Here is an 18,254-nt window from a genome sequence, read left to right as displayed (position 1 = left end):
CTTCTCTAGCTCCTCATGGAAAGGCTCTTTGTTCCTCAATAGCATAGACTTAGCCTTATCCTCTGGGTGGGGCCCCATGGTGTCGCCAGGATATGACATGCTGTCTGCTGCCCTTGGGAGGGCATGACATCACCGCACTGAGACCCTGGCATTGGCCTGTCTGGCTTTCAGGTCCACCCTGAGAATGAAGACTGGACTTGCTTCGAGCAGTCTGCCTCACTGGACATCCGATCCTTCTTTGGCTTTGAAAATGCCCTGGAGAAGATAGCCATGAAGCAGTACACAGCCAATGTCAAGAGGGTGAGTGGGGGCTGCCCAGACCTTCTCCCCTGACAACTTGTATGGTCCTGGGCAAGAGCCTTTACCTTCCTAGCCAGTCTTCTCATCTGTAAAATGGGTTTCTAGTCATGATTGTATTGCCTGACATAATGGAGGGAAAGGGTAACCTGTACTGGGGGCACCCTAATGACTGTGTCATCCCCTTTGAGTTGGTGGGGGCTTGTGTAGTGAACTCAATGGACATAGGAGAGATATTGTGTGCTGGGTTTTCCTGGTTTAAGTTGTTATTCCTTGGTCTAAAGAACTCAGAATCCTCAACTGGGTGGAGGCCTAGTTAGGTAATTACAGGTGAAATTAATTTTAATAGCATAATTTATTTAATGTGTTGTTAATATAAAAATGTGTTAGTTTTTATTCTTCATTCCACTCTGAGTCCAGGAATGCCACGTGTATCTGACACTTGTAGCACATCCCCATCCTATGACCACATTGCAGCTGCCCATAGACTGCACTGTTTGGGCTGGGATCTGAATCAGCCAGGGGAGGTGGTGACTCGCAGATGTGTGGTGCTCTTGCTGTCCTGGCCCATGGTGACATATCTGGGGTCTCTCTGGCTTCCAGGGCAAAGAGGTGATTGAGCATTACCTGCACGAGCTCATCTCCCAGGGCACCTCTTACCTTCCCCGCTGGACACCGACACCGGTGCAAGAGGAGGAGGACACTCACAGACAGCCTGGGCCACAAGACCCCAGCCCCCCGGAGGGTGAAGCGATCAGCAGCACCCCAGGCCCTGCTCTGGAAGATGTCAGTTCCGACGGTAGGTGGCTGCACCAGGCCAGCTGGCCTAGTCTGCACCTTCCACTGCAGTCCAGGGCAGCTTGCAGCACTGGCTCACCCCTGGGGAGGAGGGGAGAGCTGCCTCGGGTCCCCTTGGCAGAGTGGAGGGTGGAGGTAGGGATGTTCTGAGTCTGAAATGACTCAGCCTCCTCCCTCTGCTGGCTGCTTCTCCATGGCTTCTTTCTGGCCAGAGCTGGCTTATTTCTAGATCAGGAATTGACCTCCAGTGCCTTAGCACTGAATTGCTCTCTGGCTATTACTATTTTTAATTATATGAGTAATGCATAATCATGATAGAAAAAAGAATTTAGACCTCTGGGAAGATGTAAAGTGCAGTAAGATTCCTTCCCTTTCCCCAAGGCTGTAAGAGTTTTGTATTTCCTGAAACCACCTAGGCATATGTATGTAGATGGCATGTACGTACGCACACATATGTGCATATTCATACATGTGTCTAACTTAACATTGAACAAATGAGAGCATGTTATACCTTTTATTTGATACTTTGTCTTTTCTTACTGTTGTTTGAATAACTTCCCATATCAATGCATGTGTCTTCTTTTAATACTTTATAGAGTAGGTGATTGTTCGTTATTTATTAGTAAGCACATATTTATTATTCCTTTTTTTAGTGTTAGGATCAGAACCCAGGGCCTTGTACATACTAGGCAAGAGGTCTACCATTGAGCTGTATCTCAGCCTTTTTTTTTTTTTTTAAATTTTGAGAAGTTGCCTGGGATAGGCTTGAACTTGCAATCCTTCTGCCTAACCCTCCCAGAATACTGGAATTAAAGATGTGTACTTACTATACCTGGATCACAAAAAAACCCCTACAGCTGGGTATGATGGTGCACACCTGTAATCCCAGCACTCGGAGGCTGAAGCAGGAGGATCACTGAATTTGAAGCCAGCCTAGGCTACATCACTGCTCAAAGCCAACCTGAACTGCATAACAAGACTGTCTCAAAAAACCCAAGCAAATAATATGGCATATCCTGTACTTAATGATTTTACATTATATATGTGATTAAAAATATGGTAATTGTTTAAGTTAAAAATAGTTTCATAGGAAAAGACACGTTACCACTAATCTCCCCTAAATACTCCCTTTTGCTTCGGGCACACTTATCCAATCACTGTTGCTACTTTCTGAGGCAGTTCTGCAGGTCTTTTGTGTCTTTACACACTGAGAGAAAAAATACAGTGAAAGGTGCTGCCAAGTGACATTCACAAAAGCAGACTCCTGGCAGACAGTGTAGTGTGTCCTCGTCCATCTTGTTCACTGGACCTGGCACTCTGTGACTTTTGGCTCCTTCCCAAAGTCTAAGTAATCATGATAAGTGAACATTTTGGATTAACTCAGGACATCGAAGCAGCCTTGACAGCACAACTAAAGACAGTCATGAAAGAGGACTTCCAGAACAAGAATGATGGGACAAGTGTGTTCAAAGTGACAGGGACTATTCTGCAAGGGATTAATGGCAATGTATCTTTCACTGTAATAAAATATTTTTTTGCACAAAATATTCATGCACTGTTTTGATCACAGCATGAATTTTTAAAAGCAGAATTGCTTTCTTGGGGGAGTGGTTTTGAGACAAGCTTGCTATATAGTTTGGGCTGGCCTTGAACTCACAATAATCCTCCTGCCTCAGCCTCCTGAGTGCTGAAATTACAGGTGTGTACCACCTTACCTGGCCGAAGTGGAATTGCTGGATCAAATGTTATATGCAACTAAAATTTTGGCAGGTGTACCCTCTTAGGCCTTCGAAGAAGTTATACTAAGTGTTGTGTTGTTTCCACCAGCAGTGTGTAAGCATGTCTACTCATCCTGACTCCCCACATGAGTCTTACTAAATATTCCAGACCTTTGAAAGGCAGGAAGGGTGAGCCCTGGAAGATTTGTAGTCTATTCTTTTGTCCCAAGCAAGGTTAAATGTTGCTTTCGTGTTTAGTGGCTCTTTGTTTTCCTTTCTTTGGTGAATCCTTGTTATTGTCCTTTTCCTGTTTGTTCATCCATTTCTTACTGGTTTGAAGAGCTCTTTGTGTATTAAAGCAGTTAGCCCTCTGTCACAGCTCAGTCTTTCATTGACATGGAGAATGTTCGCAGAATAATGTTAAAGGCAAACAAAAACAGAAATAAACCCAACAAACCAGGATAAAGAAATGCCCAGGCACCGCAAGCCCTGTTTTGACCCTGAGCAGCACACCTGCTGCTGGGAGTCTCTAAGTCTGACCTGAGATGCTTGTGTGATAGCACCAGGTAACTGGTGCTATGTCCAGGCCTGTGTTTGGGGAGAATAAATTTCCTTCATGCAGCAGATGCTTCCTCTGCACCGGCTGTATGCACTGGTCGGCTTCTGCTGCACACATACTGCTTTACAGCGGTGCCCGCTGCAGCCCCTTGCTGGGTGCTCTCTGTGGCTTCATGCCCTGTGCCTTCTGTATTTTGCACGCATCTTTCCTCCCTTCTTGCTGGTGCTGTCCACCAGCTGTGTTGGTGCTCAAAGTGGCTGGCAGAGGCGCTTGGGCCCCTCCGCCCTGTTCTGGATCACTAGGCCTTTGTACTGAGAAATAGAAAAGGGCCTTCACATCTGCCCGGGGCTGGAAGGATTGAGGAACTCCTGCCTCTCTCCTGTTCGTGCTTGCCCCTCCTTGTCTCCTTTCAAAGTCTCTGCCTTTGACTACATGAATTCAGCTGGCACCCCTCACCCCATTCCATATTCCCCTGCCTCAGTTCACCCAGGTGCCTCCTGGCACAGTTGGTAAGGCCTTCAGCCCTGGGCTTCTCTATTTTGGGGGAACCAAAAGTAGAGGAGCTGTTGCTGGACATGCTGACATTCAGTTTGCTTTCATGTTGTGCCATCGTCCATAAGGACGCAGCTCTACCCACAAGGGCTGCCACTTTGTACATCTGTCCCCTGCTGAGATGCTAGGGAGCAGTGTGTCCCAGGAGCTGCTGCCCCAGTGGTCAAGAGTCAGCAACACAAGTTGTGCATAGTGGTGCACACCTGTAATCGCAGCACTCTGGGATGCTGAGGTAGGAGGATTCCAAGTTTGAGCCCAGTCTGGATACTTAACATCTCAGTGAGACTTAAATAAAAGGCAAAAAAGAGCTGAGGATGTAGCTCAGTATAATGGCTTGGGGTTTACTCCCTGGGACAGACAAAAAAGCCCATAAGACCCAGGCCAAGCCCGGCCTTGGCATGGTAACCCCAAATAGCCCAGTTATTTGAGCTTGAGTTTCCCAGCTTAGGGGCTCAGGCCCCTAAGCATACAGGGGTCCAGGGTCTGTGTACCAAAAGCTTTGTTCCCTGTAAAGGGGTCTAGGGAGGTAGGAAGGCGGAGGGGACTGGTGTTTGTGGCCCACCACCTCTGTGCTGGACACTCCTTACGCTGCTTACTCAGGGACTGCTCTCCCTCCACTTGGGTTCAGTACTCTCCAAAGTGAGGAAAACACGGGCTGGGGAGATGGCTCGGTAGAATAAGCACTTGCCTGGCAAGCACAAGGGCCTGAGTTCAATCCTCAATTCTGCCAACAAACAAACAAAAAAACCAAAAACAAACAAACAAACAAAAAAAAAAAAACAACAAAGTGAGGAAAAGTGACTCACCCTTGTGGGGAGTTGGGCTAACCTGAGACCAGGCATGTCCTGAGCAAATGGGGAAGATCTTTGAAACCTTTCTGGAGAGTGAGCCAAAGGGGAGGAGTCACTTTCCACAGTGAGACCCAAGAGGGTCCTGCATGAGTTTTTGGAATCTCTTTGGAAACGGGTTGGAGAGATGAATGGGGAAGGGTATGGCCTGGCTTGGAGCCACATCCTGGAGTCATGATGGCCAGTAAGTAAAGCAAGGACAACAGAAAGGTGAGACTGTGTGGTCGGGGTGAGGCATCTCCCTCTGGTCCTAAGTCTCCCTTCTCTGCCAAGGGGACAAGCTGGATGCAGACTATATCGAGAGGTGTCTGGGCCATCTCACCCCCATGCAGGAGAGCTGCCTGATCCAGCTTCGCCACTGGTTGCAGGAGACCCACAGAGGCAAGGTGGGTGCAGGTGCGAGAGCGGTTTGTGTAATTGGTAATATGAAAAGCTTACACTGTATCTTTAATGTTATTGTCCTGTGTACCCATTCCACATGCTGAGGGTACCGCTGTTGGTAGAGTTTCTTTCTCAGCGCTAGTGGCATTTGGGGCCAGGCGACTTTGTAGTCAGTGGTTGCTGTGTACACTCTAGGATGCTTAATAACATCCCTGGCCTCCAGCCAACTGACGCTAGCTGCTTCCTTCTCCCTTGTTATGACAACCCACAAGGTTTCCAACATAGAACCATATTCATGAAACCATCTATACTGGCCCTTTCTATGAGATTTTGTGACTCTGTGATTCTTGAATACCCATGGAGTTTGGCTTTAGATGCTAACTCCTCTAATGTGTATGTGCACCATGCCAGTGTATCCCACCCATGGCCTTGACTGCCACTTCTTTGAAGAAGGCCTGGGCTTCTTACCTTTCTTTCTCCACCAGTGAAGACAGGGAGGAGCTACTTAATGTTTGGCTGTGATTTAACCTGCCCACCTCTGTTTCTTCACGTGTAAAGTGGGGATGACATTGTTCTGTACTACCAATAATGAGTTACAAAGATTGATCCATGTAAAGTGCTTAGAAAGATGGCTTGCCCAGAGCGAGTGCTCACAGAAGAGCAGCCTTTATTGCTAGTGTTGCGTAAGTGGTGCACTGAGGAGTGAGGAAGAGGGGAAAGACCCTGTTCCCAGTACAAGTAGAGAAGACAGTTCAAGGAAAAGAGAGTCCTTTCCCAGAGGAGTGTTTTGCTGATGAGACAGAAGACTCATTTCTTATAATTGTACCTGTGGGCTTTTCTCCCTCTACCTCTCAGATTCCCAAAGACCAGCACATCCTCCGGTTCCTGCGGGCACGGGACTTTCACCTGGACAAGGCCCGGGAGATGCTATGCCAGTCTTTGAGCTGGCGAAAGCAGCACCAAGTAGACCTCCTCCTTCAGACATGGCGGCCCCCAGCGCTCCTAGAGGAGTTCTATGCAGGGGGCTGGCATTACCAGGACATAGGTATGTCTTCAACCTACACACCTGACGTGTGCTACAAATTATGGCTATTGTCAGTGACAGGCTTCATCCAAACATCCTGTTTTCCTTTTGGTTTTTGGAGGGATCTATGAAGTTCCCTCCTACCTCCCACCAAAGAAGGTGGAGCTCGAATAGCCTTGGGGCTGCGGACAGACATGTGTGCCCTGGGCTCAGTTAGTCACCCTTGCTTTGGATTATTTGTGCAATGGCTCCATTAATATTGCATCATCCCCGAGGGTTGCCATAGCAAACGACCGAACCCTGGGTGGTTCCAAACAACAGAAGTTCATTCTGTCTCTCACCTGCCCAGCCTCCGCTTCCAAGTGAGGTCACACTTCAGGGTTCCAAGGACATAAAATTTGGGGAGATACTACTCCAGCCACTACAGACATCATCTTTTAGATTTAAAAAATTAAGTAGTCATTGAAGTCAGTGCCTAGTGTGCTTTTGAATGTCTTCTCTGTCAAAATCCACATGTATTGATTTGAGCAGATGCTTTGCCTCCTGGAAGAACTGGCTGTTTCTTTAATAGTCTGCTGGTCCTCACTGTGGGCTTCACACTGCGAATCCTGCTACTTGATACAATTTGTTTTGAACAAATTGAGCCCAAAGCAGCACTTATGGCTCTTTTAAGGATGTGTACAGAATGGTGAAAATTTTCAGTGGTCTGACAACGACGTTCTGCTGAGTTCGGGGTGAGGCAACCCTCCGCCTTCCTGATTCAGCACTTACACTGCACACCAGGGGCCTTTTGGTGGCCTGTTTCATGACATCATTTTGTACTTTTGTGCTCTACTGGCAGTTTTGCTGCTTAACTAGCCAGAAGCATAGGGCTGAGGTGCTATCTAGTGTCCCTCAGGGCAAGAAGGCTGCTGTTGTGCACGTTCCGGAGAGATACCTGCGCTCAGTAGGCTCTCCTTCTCTGGGGTGAGGTCCTGTGCTGCTTCGACTGTGCTGTTGGTCTATGGTTCAGTGGTCATGACTCCACATAATATATCAAGTAAAGTGGCCTTCAATGGAGGCATATCAAATAAGGTCATCAAAAATCTTATGACTAGAGGCTTGCAGGAACTTATCACCACATTTCCCCAAAAGCAGTGGTTTGGTATTTGCTAATAAAGTGTTCATAATGACTTTATAGAACATAATCATCATGGATAATGAGAATTAAAGCCATAGATCTTTCTGCATGTGACTTTTTGCTTCAGCTAATAGAAAGCTAAGGACTAAATTTTATGTGTTCTGTACTTTCATGACATGCTCATTCTTTTTTAAAAAGGTTTTTTTTTCTGTTTTCTTTTTTTTTTTTTTGTACTGAACTACATCCCCAGCCTTTTTATTATTATTATTATTACTTTTTAGTATTTTGAATCAGAGTTTTATTAAATTGCTAACAAAACAAAGCACAACGCTTTTAGAAGGGCCCAAGTTGCCCCAATGGAGCGGGAGTTCCCACAGGCCCCTCACACTGCTTCTTGCACCTTTCTGGGAACACATCTTTATCTCCTTTCCTGAGGGGTGGGCAAGTCCCCCTCAATCCGTAACTGGCCAAACAGGGCCTTGGTGAGCTCAGCCCAGTGTCTCTTCCCCTGAGGAAGTGCCGTTCTTATCCATAGCCTTTACGAGGCCTTGTCAGCGGCATCACCTCAAACAACATCCCTCTCTTTGGTTGGCCCTGCACAGATGGCCGCCCACTCTATATCCTGCGCCTGGGCCAGATGGACACTAAGGGCCTGATGAAAGCCGTGGGGGAGGAGGCACTGCTGCAGCACGTGAGTGGCTGTCCTGGGTGGGTGGGCTGGGCCTGCGGGACAGGGAGTGCGGAGGCACGTGGTCCGTGGGGGGCGGGGCCTACTACCTATGGTGGGCTGTAAGCCCAGCCATTGTCTCCTCCCAGGTTCTTTCTGTCAACGAGGAAGGTCAGAAGAGATGCGAAGGGAACACAAGACAGTTTGGCCGTCCCATCAGGCAAGAGTCGGGCTGGGGGTGGATTCCCCCTAGGTAATGAGACACTGTCATTCATAATCAAGAGCATGGCCCAGGATTCCAGCCAGTGCCAGTATAGCAGTGTCCTGCTTAAGCCTCACGGTGGTCTTATGAGGCAGGGACTGTAATTGTCCTGAGTGGGAAAACTGAGCCCCATTGAAGAGGGGGTGATATTCACCTGGGATTGTGGAGTATTCCGTGGCAAAGCTGGATTTGAGTTCCTATGTGCCCTGACCCTTGGGCTTGACTTGCTGAGACCAGTACGCTGGACCAAGCTGCTCCTTGACCTGTCCTTTCAGGTGGCCCAGGCTCCCAGGGATCACTGCCCACTGAGTGGTTCACTCTTCTCTAAATCCCTAGAATTGCTGTTAGTGAGCTGAGATTCCAGCTGCCAGCACTGACAGTGCATGGCTCAGAAGCGATGGACCTTTCAGGGTGGCAGGTCCCTCTGTAAAGTGGGCTTGCAAATGGGCTCTCAAAAATGACAGCTTTAAATGATAAGGCAGACACAGGTATAACATGAGAGGCCTCAGCCCTTGAGTTCCTTTCAGCAGGATGTGCCCGGTAAGCCTTTTGCATCTGTCCTGTTACTGGGACACAATACCCAATACACACAAATTAAAGGAGAACTTGGCTCTGGGTTCAGGAAGTTCAGTCCATGGTCAAAAAGCTTCAAGGTAGAAACATCAGGGTGCAGGGGACAGTGGGACAGAGCTGCTTAGTTTGTGGTTCCTAAAGCAGACTAGTGCCAGAGATCAAGGCTGTGGGACCAAATATAGACCTCAAGGCCATGCCTGTGTGACTCACCCAGACACCCAGGAGTGCACTCCACTGATCCCCTGATCCCCTATGTGGCTCCGAACCAATCAAGTTGATGCCATTAAATTTAACTGCCACACCTTTTATCCCCAAATATCCTCTGTAAGATTAAGTTCCTTTGCTGTTGGGAGAGTTCCTAAGCAGGGGGATTGTGTGTGGTGGGTAAGAGTCAGTCACACACCTAGTCAGAGACAGATTTTCCCCCAGATGTTCAAATGAGAGATGTTACAATGGCCTCCTTGCAGAGATCTGGGCAGGATCAAGGGAACATCTGGGGGGAGGGCCCACAGGGACCAGTCAAAGGAGCAAGACGATCATTTCCCTAGTGAATTAGTGCTAATGGAATGGCAGCAGAGAGAGTTTAAACACTTGGACAAGGCTACCCAGCAAACGGCAAAACTGGGATTTCAACCTGAGCGGTCTAAGCATATGTTCATGCTTATTTTTTGTTTTATTTTTCAGTACTATGGATTGAACCCAGGGTCTTCACACTGAGCTATACCTCTGGCTTTTTAAAAAAAATTTTTTTATTTATTTTGAGAAAAAGTCTCATTAAGTTGCCCAGGCTTTAGCCTCCCAGAGTGCTGGGATGACAGGCATGTACCACTATGCTGGGTTTCCATGTGCACGTTCTTAATGCTTGTGCCTATTCTATTTAGTAGTTAGCATCTTTTTAATATTTAATAGCAATACTCTTGTTTGCTGAGCACATGCTATGTGCCTCCCTTGCAGAGTGTTACATCTATTTTCTCGTTTAATGCTAACAACCATTGCTGGAAGTAACAACTGTTACTATACTTGCCACTAACATGAGAAGTTAGATCTTTGGCTCATGTCACACAGCTCTCAAGGGTAGAAGTGAGACTTGAATTTGAATACTGGCCTAGGAGTCCACATTCTGGGGCTCTTTACTGTGTGGCCTTCTCACTGTGGATCCGCAGAGGTGTTCAGTCGCTTCTCCTAGTTGTATCTCACTGAGCCTCCTGGGTTATCCCTGGAAAGGGTATTGGGGGCCATGGGAAGTGGCAGAGACAGGTGGAGCATGGGCCCATTGTCTACCACAGCTCCTGGACCTGCCTGTTGGACCTGGAGGGCCTCAGCATGCGGCACCTATGGCGACCAGGTGTGAAGGCCCTACTGCGCATGATTGAGGTGGTGGAGGACAACTACCCAGAGACCCTGGGCCGGCTGCTCATTGTGCGAGCCCCCCGAGTCTTCCCCGTGCTCTGGACGCTGGTAAGAGAGGGAGCCACATAGGCTGGGGTTCCCTTTAAAGGAATCATAAGGACAGGCCCGCATTAGGAACAGAATGCAGATTAGTGATCACCAGGGGCTGGGAGAGGGGAGTAGGAAATGACCATGGCCAGGGGTAGGTCTCCTCTTGAAGTGATGGAAATGTCTTGGGACTAGACACGGAGGTGATGCTTGCCTGGCATAGTGAGTGCACTAAGGGCCCAGAATGGTGCACTTGAAGATGGTGGTGATGATGATTTTGAGGACTGAATCCAGAGCTGTTGCACTGGGCCACATCTCCACTCTTTTATTTTTTGAGACAAGGTCTTGCTAAGTCAATTAAATTGTCTTCTGCCTCAGCTTCCCAGGGTGCCAGGATTATAGGAATGTGTGACACCACCCCCCACAAGTGGTTATTTCTGTGTTATATGAATCATATCTCAGTAGAGTCCATTTTTTCCTTGTCTCTGCTTCCCCAGATCAGCCCCTTCATCAGTGAGAACACCAGGAGGAAGTTCCTCATCTACAGTGGCAGTGATTACCAGGGCCCTGGGGGCCTGGTAGACTACCTGGACCGAGACGTGATCCCTGACTTCCTAGGGGGGGACAGCGTGGTGAGGTCCTGGGCAGGGGCTGGAGGCTGGGGCTCTGGGAAGGGAAGCTGACAAAGACAGGCCAGTACTTAGCCCTTTGCTCCTGCCCAGGAGGCCTGTGGCTCTAAGGGGGATGGGACTTGTTGTAGAAGTAAAGAGTGGGACACCACTTGGGACGGGCTCTCACTTTGTCTCTTTCAAACATAGGGAGTGGTACAAAAATTTCTAGAAGCCTGAGGGCCAGGAAAAGGCTTTCCCCACCCTGTGTCCCTTCCAAGATACTAGGCAGCGGAGGTTGCCTGCCCACTCTGTGCCCTCTGCAGCAGGGAGGTGACTCCCAATTCCCCTGGCCCGGGGTCCTGGACCTGGTATTCCCAAAGGAACTTGTCGCTTTATACTGGCACTGACCTGGGATGATCAGGCCACTGCTCAAAGGGCAGGTGGTGTCCAGACCCATTTATTGTCTCCTTTGGGGGTAAAATGACAGGCAGGGTGTCTCAGGGTCCCAGCTCTCTCGTTCACATGGTTGTGGGCCACAGGCTATCCTCTAACAGAAACACCCAATAGCATGCTAGCACCATTTCTAGATAAAAAGAAGCCAACTTATGATTCTGCCAAGCTTGTCTGCTCTCTCCACTTGTTGAGATCTGTTTTTGTGTTTATTTCCATTTTAGCCTGCTTACAGATCTGAGAGTGACTTATTGAAGGACACTGGGCAGTGACCTTGTTATGTTGGGCCTTATTGTTTTGCAAGTGAAATGAGGAAAATTACTGTTTGATGGTGGCCTGCCACCCAGGCACCCTTGGCTTTGAGAAGTCCCTGTCTTTACTGGGGAGACACGTGTGCTGTGGGGTGCAGTGTGGAAGGGGTCCTGAGCCTTTTCCAGCACTGTAGGAAGGGATATGAGTGTGCTGTGTGTGTGTTGCGATGGGGGGGAGGTCTGATAAACATGGGTTTGGCACCTGGCTGAGCCACATTCTGCTCTGTGATCTTGGGCAAGTGGCAAGGCCTGGCTGAGCCTCCATTCCCTTCCCCTGGGGAATAGTTCTTCCTGTGTTGGTGCCTCTGGTGCTAAGTGGAGTTATAGGAGCCACTGCTGAGCTCAGTAGGGGTCACTACTCCAAGCTGTCTCAGGACTCCCAGGACTGCTCTGTGGCTCTGGCCAGCCAGGATTCCACAGGCCTTGACCTGCTGCCTTCTTGCCTTTGACCCCCAGTGTAATGTCCCTGAAGGAGGGCTGGTCCCCAAGTCCCTTTACCTGACGGAGGAGGAGCAGGATCAAGCAGACCAACTGCGGCAGTGGAGTGAGACCTACCACTCGGCCAGCGTGTTCCGAGGGGCTCCTCATGAGGTGCAATGTGGGTCCTGGCTGGGGGGGGGCAGGGGTCAGAGGTCATTCTTGGTCAGGTTCCCATAGGGTGGATGTGGGGTGACTCTATGCTCTGGCATGTGAAGTGGGTTGGAACATGGTCCTGCTTGGAGGCAAGATCTCCCCATGTTCCTCAGATCTCTGGCACCTAATGGCCTCCCAAGGTGGACCCTCCCTGGCCTTTTGGAAAAAGATGGCTCCATTTGCTCAGACTGATTCTTGGATGAGAAGCAGCAGGCACCTCAGCAGCTGGGCAAGTGCCCCAGGGAGGGAGGTCCTCTTGTGCCCTCCTCCCAATCCTGGCTGTCCTCTGTCCTCATGTAGGTTGCCGTGGAGATTCTGGAGGGGGAGTCAGTTATCACCTGGGACTTCGACATCCTTCGAGGGGACATGGTATTCAGCCTGTACCATACCAAGCAGATGCCCAAGACGGGCTCCCGGGAGCCTGGGCCCAGGACCAGTGGGCAGCTGATTGACAAAGGCTGGGTCTTGGGCACTGATTACAGCCGCGTGGAGGCACCTCTAGTTTGCCGGGAGGGAGAGAGCATCCAGGTTTGTGGGCTTTGCGTCATTTAGTCATCCACTGCACAATATGAGTGCCAGGTTCTGGATACACAGTGTTAGACAAACTGACCATGGTCCTTGGCCTCAGCAACCTACAGAGTAGCAGAGACACTCAGTGTCTGTGTCATAGATGCTCACTTGCCCCCTGACACTCAGGGAGACATGGAGAAAGCAGGTAGTGCTCTGCTGAGAGGCTTCTGTGTGCTGGGGGAGAGCTTAGGTCCAGAGCCTAAATTTCCCCATCTACAAGTTCAATATCAAGGTGTCTTCAGGGTGGTGGTCCTATAAGGAATCAAAGGGGGGCTCTTCTCCTCAGCCTTGGCAGCTCCTGTAGGGCTCAGCTTGCCTTGGCTGCAGATGCACCACTCCAGCCTTGGTCCTGTCCTCACAAGGGTCTGTTCTCAAATGCCCCACCGCCCTCTCTCACAAGGAGAATGGACACTGGGTCATTGTGTTTAGGGCCCCCTAAATCCTTAACTGGAAACACCTTCCAAATAAGATCACATCTTGAGGTTCCAATGGCCATGAGCTTTGCAAAGGGCAGGGGCTTATTGTTCTACTCAGTGTACTTTTCCAACAGGGAGAAAAATAAGGGTATTAGAGTTCTAAGTCCCAGTTCCCTGCCTAAGTTGAAGCAGTTTGAGCATGGAGGAGGCCTTGAGCGGTGTCTAGAAGTGCATGAGAAGAGAGGATGTTTCAGGTTGGAGAAACAGCAAGAACAAGGTTGAAGAGGCAGGCAGATGGCTTTGCAGGGGCATAGTGAGTTGCAGGGTGATAGAAGGGGAAGTGCTAAGGTTCTGAGGTCAGTGAGAAGATTCAGGGCCCCAGGGTCCCAATCTCGGAATCTCTTGGGACACTTCTCAAAGATACAGGTTGCTGTAGGCCCCACACCTGGTTGGCTAATCCTGAATCTCTGAGGGGGCATTCGTGGAGTCCACACACCCTCCTTCATAGGAATCCTGTCGTGTCCCTGGGTCAGCACTGATGCAACAAAGAAAGTGCAGGTCTAGGCACTGACTTTGGATGTTTTAAGTGGAATGTGAGCTTTAACCCCCTTCCCCTATTCTCTATGAGGCCCAGGGAGGGCCAGCATTCCAGGTAGAATCCCTCCTCCCCCCTCAACACGGGTGCGCGTGCACACACACACACACACACACACACACTTGCATCTACATCCTGGGAGTGAAATCCAGCTCCACATTGGATCTTAATGGACATTCCTGGAGTAGGAGGCGGTCTTGTCTTGCATGTCATGTACCAGCACCTCATGACCCAGTGAACACCCCAGTGCTTTTTCAAGTTTGTTTTTCTCCTTGGAACTGGGGATTAACCCAGGGCCTTCACATTGAGTTACATCCCAGGCCTTTTTATTTATTTTGAGACAGGCTTGCTAAATAGCTAAGATACCCAAGCTGGGCTTGAATCTGGAATCCTCCAGAATCAGCCTCCCCGAGTGCTGGGATTATTGTCTACACTACTACTAAAGTTGCTCTTCTTGTAACAACCTACACCTCCCCAAGCTTGTCTCCCAGCCCCCGAAGCTTTCCCAAACACCTATGGCCCACCTGCTGCTCCTTCCCTAGTGCAGTTTGCAGACCTCGCTTGGCATGCCCTGTCCTTGACTGTCCACTCCTTTGCTGTCACTCCCTGTCTTTGACTCCCTCAGATTCATGGGAGGCTCTGGTGCTACAGATACAGTGGGAGCAGTCAAGGTGCCTTCAGGAGGCCCTTTCAGAGGGGGTTTTATTGGGCTGCAGGAAGGGACAGTTAAGCAGGGCCCCGTTTCCAAGCCAGAGGCTTCTAGGAGGTCTCCGAAGGCCCAACCTCCTCACCCCATGCCTGAGGAACTCAGGCCTCAGAGCACAGCTGCTGTCTTCCAGGGATCCCATGTGACGCGGTGGCCTGGAGTCTACTTGCTGCAGTGGCAGGTGCATAGCCCCCTGGGCAGTGTGGCTTGCAGCCTCCTGGGTGTGGATGACGTCCTAACAGCCCTGCACAGCCCCGGGCCTAAGTGCAAACTCCTCTACTACTGTGAGGTGCTGGCCTCAGAAGACTTCAGGTAGGATGGGGTGGGAGGTCCCAGCACCCTAGGTCACCCCTCCTGGGGTGCAGATGACTGTGGGCTCTGCCCTACTGCTGGGTGGCTTCTCCATGCTGGGGGTGGGCCTGGTATGTGTATTGCTAGGACCCTGCAGGTACAAAGAGGCCTTCAGTGTGAGAAAGAGCTCCAGTCCTGCTTCTCATTCTTCTGAAGCACTCCCTTCCTGTCAGACAAAGGCCTGACAGAGGGAAGCCCAATATACTAGAGCAGTTGAGGATGAGGCAGAAAAAGTCTTTTGATTTGTTCTCCCCTTCCTAGAATTCCACTAGGATGGGAGCTGCCTAGAACATTCTATAAGAGTGTCTTATAACTGTCACAAGTAGTTGTTTTCAGAGACAGGTAGTGGTTATGACTGCCAGCTGTTTCTGGCTTCTGTGAAGCTTCAGGCAAGGTCTTCACCTCTCTGAGCCTCAGGCACTCTGTCTGTTATATGGCAACTGCTGGAACTCTTCCTCATGAAGTATGGTGAGTGTGGAATGGCTTGGGGAAGCTTGCCTATCACCTGGGCATACAGTAAATGCTCAGAAGTGAATCAGAGAGTCTGGAGGTGTTGCAGGAAAGGTCTTTAAGGTCTTCCATTTTACCTTTTAAAAATGAATGTGATTTTGCATTCTGCTTCAGGTTACATCTGTGTTTTCATCTAAAAATAACAGGTTAAATCTGCTACAAGCCACCTGAAGCAATTTAAACATAGCAAGTAGAATCAAATAAAAAGTTCAGTGTCTCAGTGGCACTAGCTACATTTTGAACACTCCACATGTAGACCTGCAAGGCTGATGGCTCACTTAACAGCACAGATACAGAACATGTCAGTCACACAGAGAGTTCTGGACAGCTCCGACCTGAAGTCTGGAGCAGGAATTACCTGGATGGTTCAGCTTGGGTGGGATGCTTCCCCACATGAGCTGGGATGAGTGAGTGGGTATGAGCTGGGGCTGGGCCTCCCCAGGCTGAGTGGCTTCTGGCCCCACTAGGGCCCAGGTCTGCAAAGCCTCTGCAGTGTCTTGGGCATCATCGGGCAGGAGTGGGTGTCATTTCTCATCATGACGTCACAGACTTTTCCCTCAGTGGAAAAGTGCCTCTTGTGGAATGAGCCCTGGGGCCTTGTTTGCAGTTCTAATGGCTTTTGCACCAGAAGGTAATGCTGCTGTGCCTTCCTCCTCAGGGGCTCCATGTCCAGCCTGGAATCCTGCACCAGCGGCTTCTCCCAGCTCAGTGCCGCTACCTCATCCTCCTCCAGCCAGTCTCACCGCAGCTCGCTGGTTTCCAGATAGCTGATTCAGAGCCCTGCAGAGCCACATCTAGAACGGTCCAGCGCAGGAGGCCAGCTGGCCTAGAGGCCAAGGAGAATGTGCGTGCTGGAGCATCCAGTCTAGCTGCTGCCAAAGCTCGGGTGTCTGGACCAGATGACAAGGATGTTGCTCTCGGCCTGTGTGAGGCACGACTCCCAAATCAGGGCGCTGGATGCTGCTAGGCCAGAGCCATCTCTTTTGGATGTGGTGTTAAGGAAAGGCCCAGACATGTGAATCCTGCAACCTTTAGCTCTCCCTGGACGGGGAAACAGCCCTTTTCACCACTTGCTGTTTTCTCTGGGCTGGATTCCTTCTCCTGTGGCCTTTCCTCATGTAGGGTACTTATCACCGGTGGACGCCCTCCCCTCTTCCCAGGTTCAGTGTGCAAGGGAACACTTGTCTCCAAAGTTCTGGTCTAGCTCTAAGAATTGCCTCTTATCACTCTGCTGGGGCTACAGACGTTCCTGAACCAATCACGGTTGCCAGGAAATGGAGAATGATGATTGGTCAGCAGATTTATGTGTCCAATCGGGAGGAATCACTGTGACACTCAGGGGTGGGCCGCAGTGTGTTGATTGGTCATCATGGATCACGTGCACTTGCCTGGAGCCAATCACATGACCTGAACAGTGTAAGGCAGTCCCTCAAAGAGTACTAGTCTCCCCATTACAGGAGGCCAGGCATGGTGCTGCAGGCCTGTAACCCAAGCTTTGCAGAGGCTGAGGCAGGAGAAACGCTGTGAGTTTGAGGATAGCCTGAACTGCATAGCAAGACCCTCTTTTTTTTTTTTTTTTTTTTTTTTTTTTTACGGAACCAGGGAGCAAGACCCTCTTAAAAAAAAAAAGGGAGGAAAAGATACCTGGCAGGCAGAAAGGACCCATGGTCACCTCAGCATTTGATTGCCTAACAATGGTCTGAGTCCTTGCACATTCACAAGGGCTGTGGCCTAACCCTGACTTGGAGAGGATGGGGAGGCCAAGGGCTCCTGCCAAGTTCCAGGCAGTGATGAGATGTCACAGGCCGTCTCTGCATCCCCCTAGAGGTCCCTTTTTCTCCAGGAGCCTGTTTAATTATGACCTGCGGTGGTTGTAAGCCATAGAAATTCACCGTCCAGTGGCTTAAACATAAGAGGGTGACTGTGGGTGCATGTAACTGGCTAAACCAGAAGCTCTTAGGCTTCAGGTAAGGCTAGATTGACATTCAACGTGAGGTCAGGGCTCCCGTTGGGGTGCTCAGGAATCAGCTCCACTACTGACGTGACTTTCTCTAGCTAGTACTCCTGGACACTTCTCTTTCATATTCCTGGCACCTCTTCCCCAGAAGAGCAGGTCAGAGGTCTGACTGGTGACCTGCAGCCAGTTTGGTGTGCTTTTAGTGTTTTTGCTTTTTGCCTAAAGAATGGTTAAAAAATTGTGGCATTTCACATACAAATAAGCATTTCTGATTTCCTTTAGGCATCTGGGAGTGGTAACAAAATGGGGCCTCTCCTCTGTTGCTACCTGAATGCATCACCACTGTGACCTTGGATCATGGGACCACAGACCTCACTTCTGACCCTTGATATCTCCCTGGAAGGGGCTTGCTGCCAGCTCTGCCCAGAGCCAGCTCCTAATGGGGAGCCAGAGGCTTGGTTGTTACTCTTATCTCTCAATCTTGCTTAGAGTGGGGACGTTTCTGGCAGAATCACTGGCCCAAGGGCTGGGCTTACAACCATGGGCATTGTCACTTGTATGCAAACTCAGTGTGCTGGAGCAAGGAGGACAAGGACAGGCTCCCGCGCCAACCTTAGCCTCAAACACACAGCCGTGGGAAAGTGCTGTCCTCGAAGCACCCCCGCCCTGTAGCCCGTCACAGTGCTGCTGGTGCTCTTGCTTCTCGGGTCTGGGAACAGAACACACAGCTCTGCATCATGCATGACCTGACATGAGAATGACTGGAGGGTGACATTCTCAGAGCTAAGTGGTCTCATGTCACTAAGCATTCACCAGAGAATAGTTTACAATGTTTTCAGTGCTCTTAAAGAATTTCTAGCTTATCTCTCAAACCTAGGTGCTATAAGCTGCCCTAGAAGTATTTTGGG

The 18,254-nt window shown here is 49.8% G+C and overlaps 1 protein-coding gene across 1 annotated transcript in view; it reads left to right on the top strand.

The window, feature by feature from the left end:
- Window positions 1-16,909, top strand: part of Sec14l5 (SEC14 like lipid binding 5) — a 41,244-nt gene extending 24,335 nt beyond the window's left edge. Inside the window, exons 5-16 of the mRNA XM_004627792.2 lie at window positions 172-300; window positions 901-1,096; window positions 5,046-5,158; window positions 6,009-6,198; window positions 7,900-7,988; window positions 8,114-8,184; window positions 10,086-10,257; window positions 10,734-10,868; window positions 12,065-12,199; window positions 12,542-12,769; window positions 14,662-14,840; window positions 16,048-16,909. Coding sequence (XP_004627849.1) covers window positions 172-300; window positions 901-1,096; window positions 5,046-5,158; window positions 6,009-6,198; window positions 7,900-7,988; window positions 8,114-8,184; window positions 10,086-10,257; window positions 10,734-10,868; window positions 12,065-12,199; window positions 12,542-12,769; window positions 14,662-14,840; window positions 16,048-16,156 — 1,746 coding nt within the window. The 3' untranslated portion in view covers window positions 16,157-16,909. The remainder of the gene's footprint in view (window positions 1-171; window positions 301-900; window positions 1,097-5,045; window positions 5,159-6,008; window positions 6,199-7,899; window positions 7,989-8,113; window positions 8,185-10,085; window positions 10,258-10,733; window positions 10,869-12,064; window positions 12,200-12,541; window positions 12,770-14,661; window positions 14,841-16,047) is intronic.
- Window positions 16,910-18,254: the final 1,345 nt, after the last annotated feature.

Source organism: Octodon degus, unplaced genomic scaffold (genome assembly GCF_000260255.1).
Source record: "Octodon degus isolate 3935 unplaced genomic scaffold, OctDeg1.0 scaffold00021, whole genome shotgun sequence".
NCBI classification, from domain to species: domain Eukaryota; kingdom Metazoa; phylum Chordata; class Mammalia; order Rodentia; family Octodontidae; genus Octodon; species Octodon degus.
This window is presented reverse-complemented; position numbering and strand designations above follow the sequence as displayed.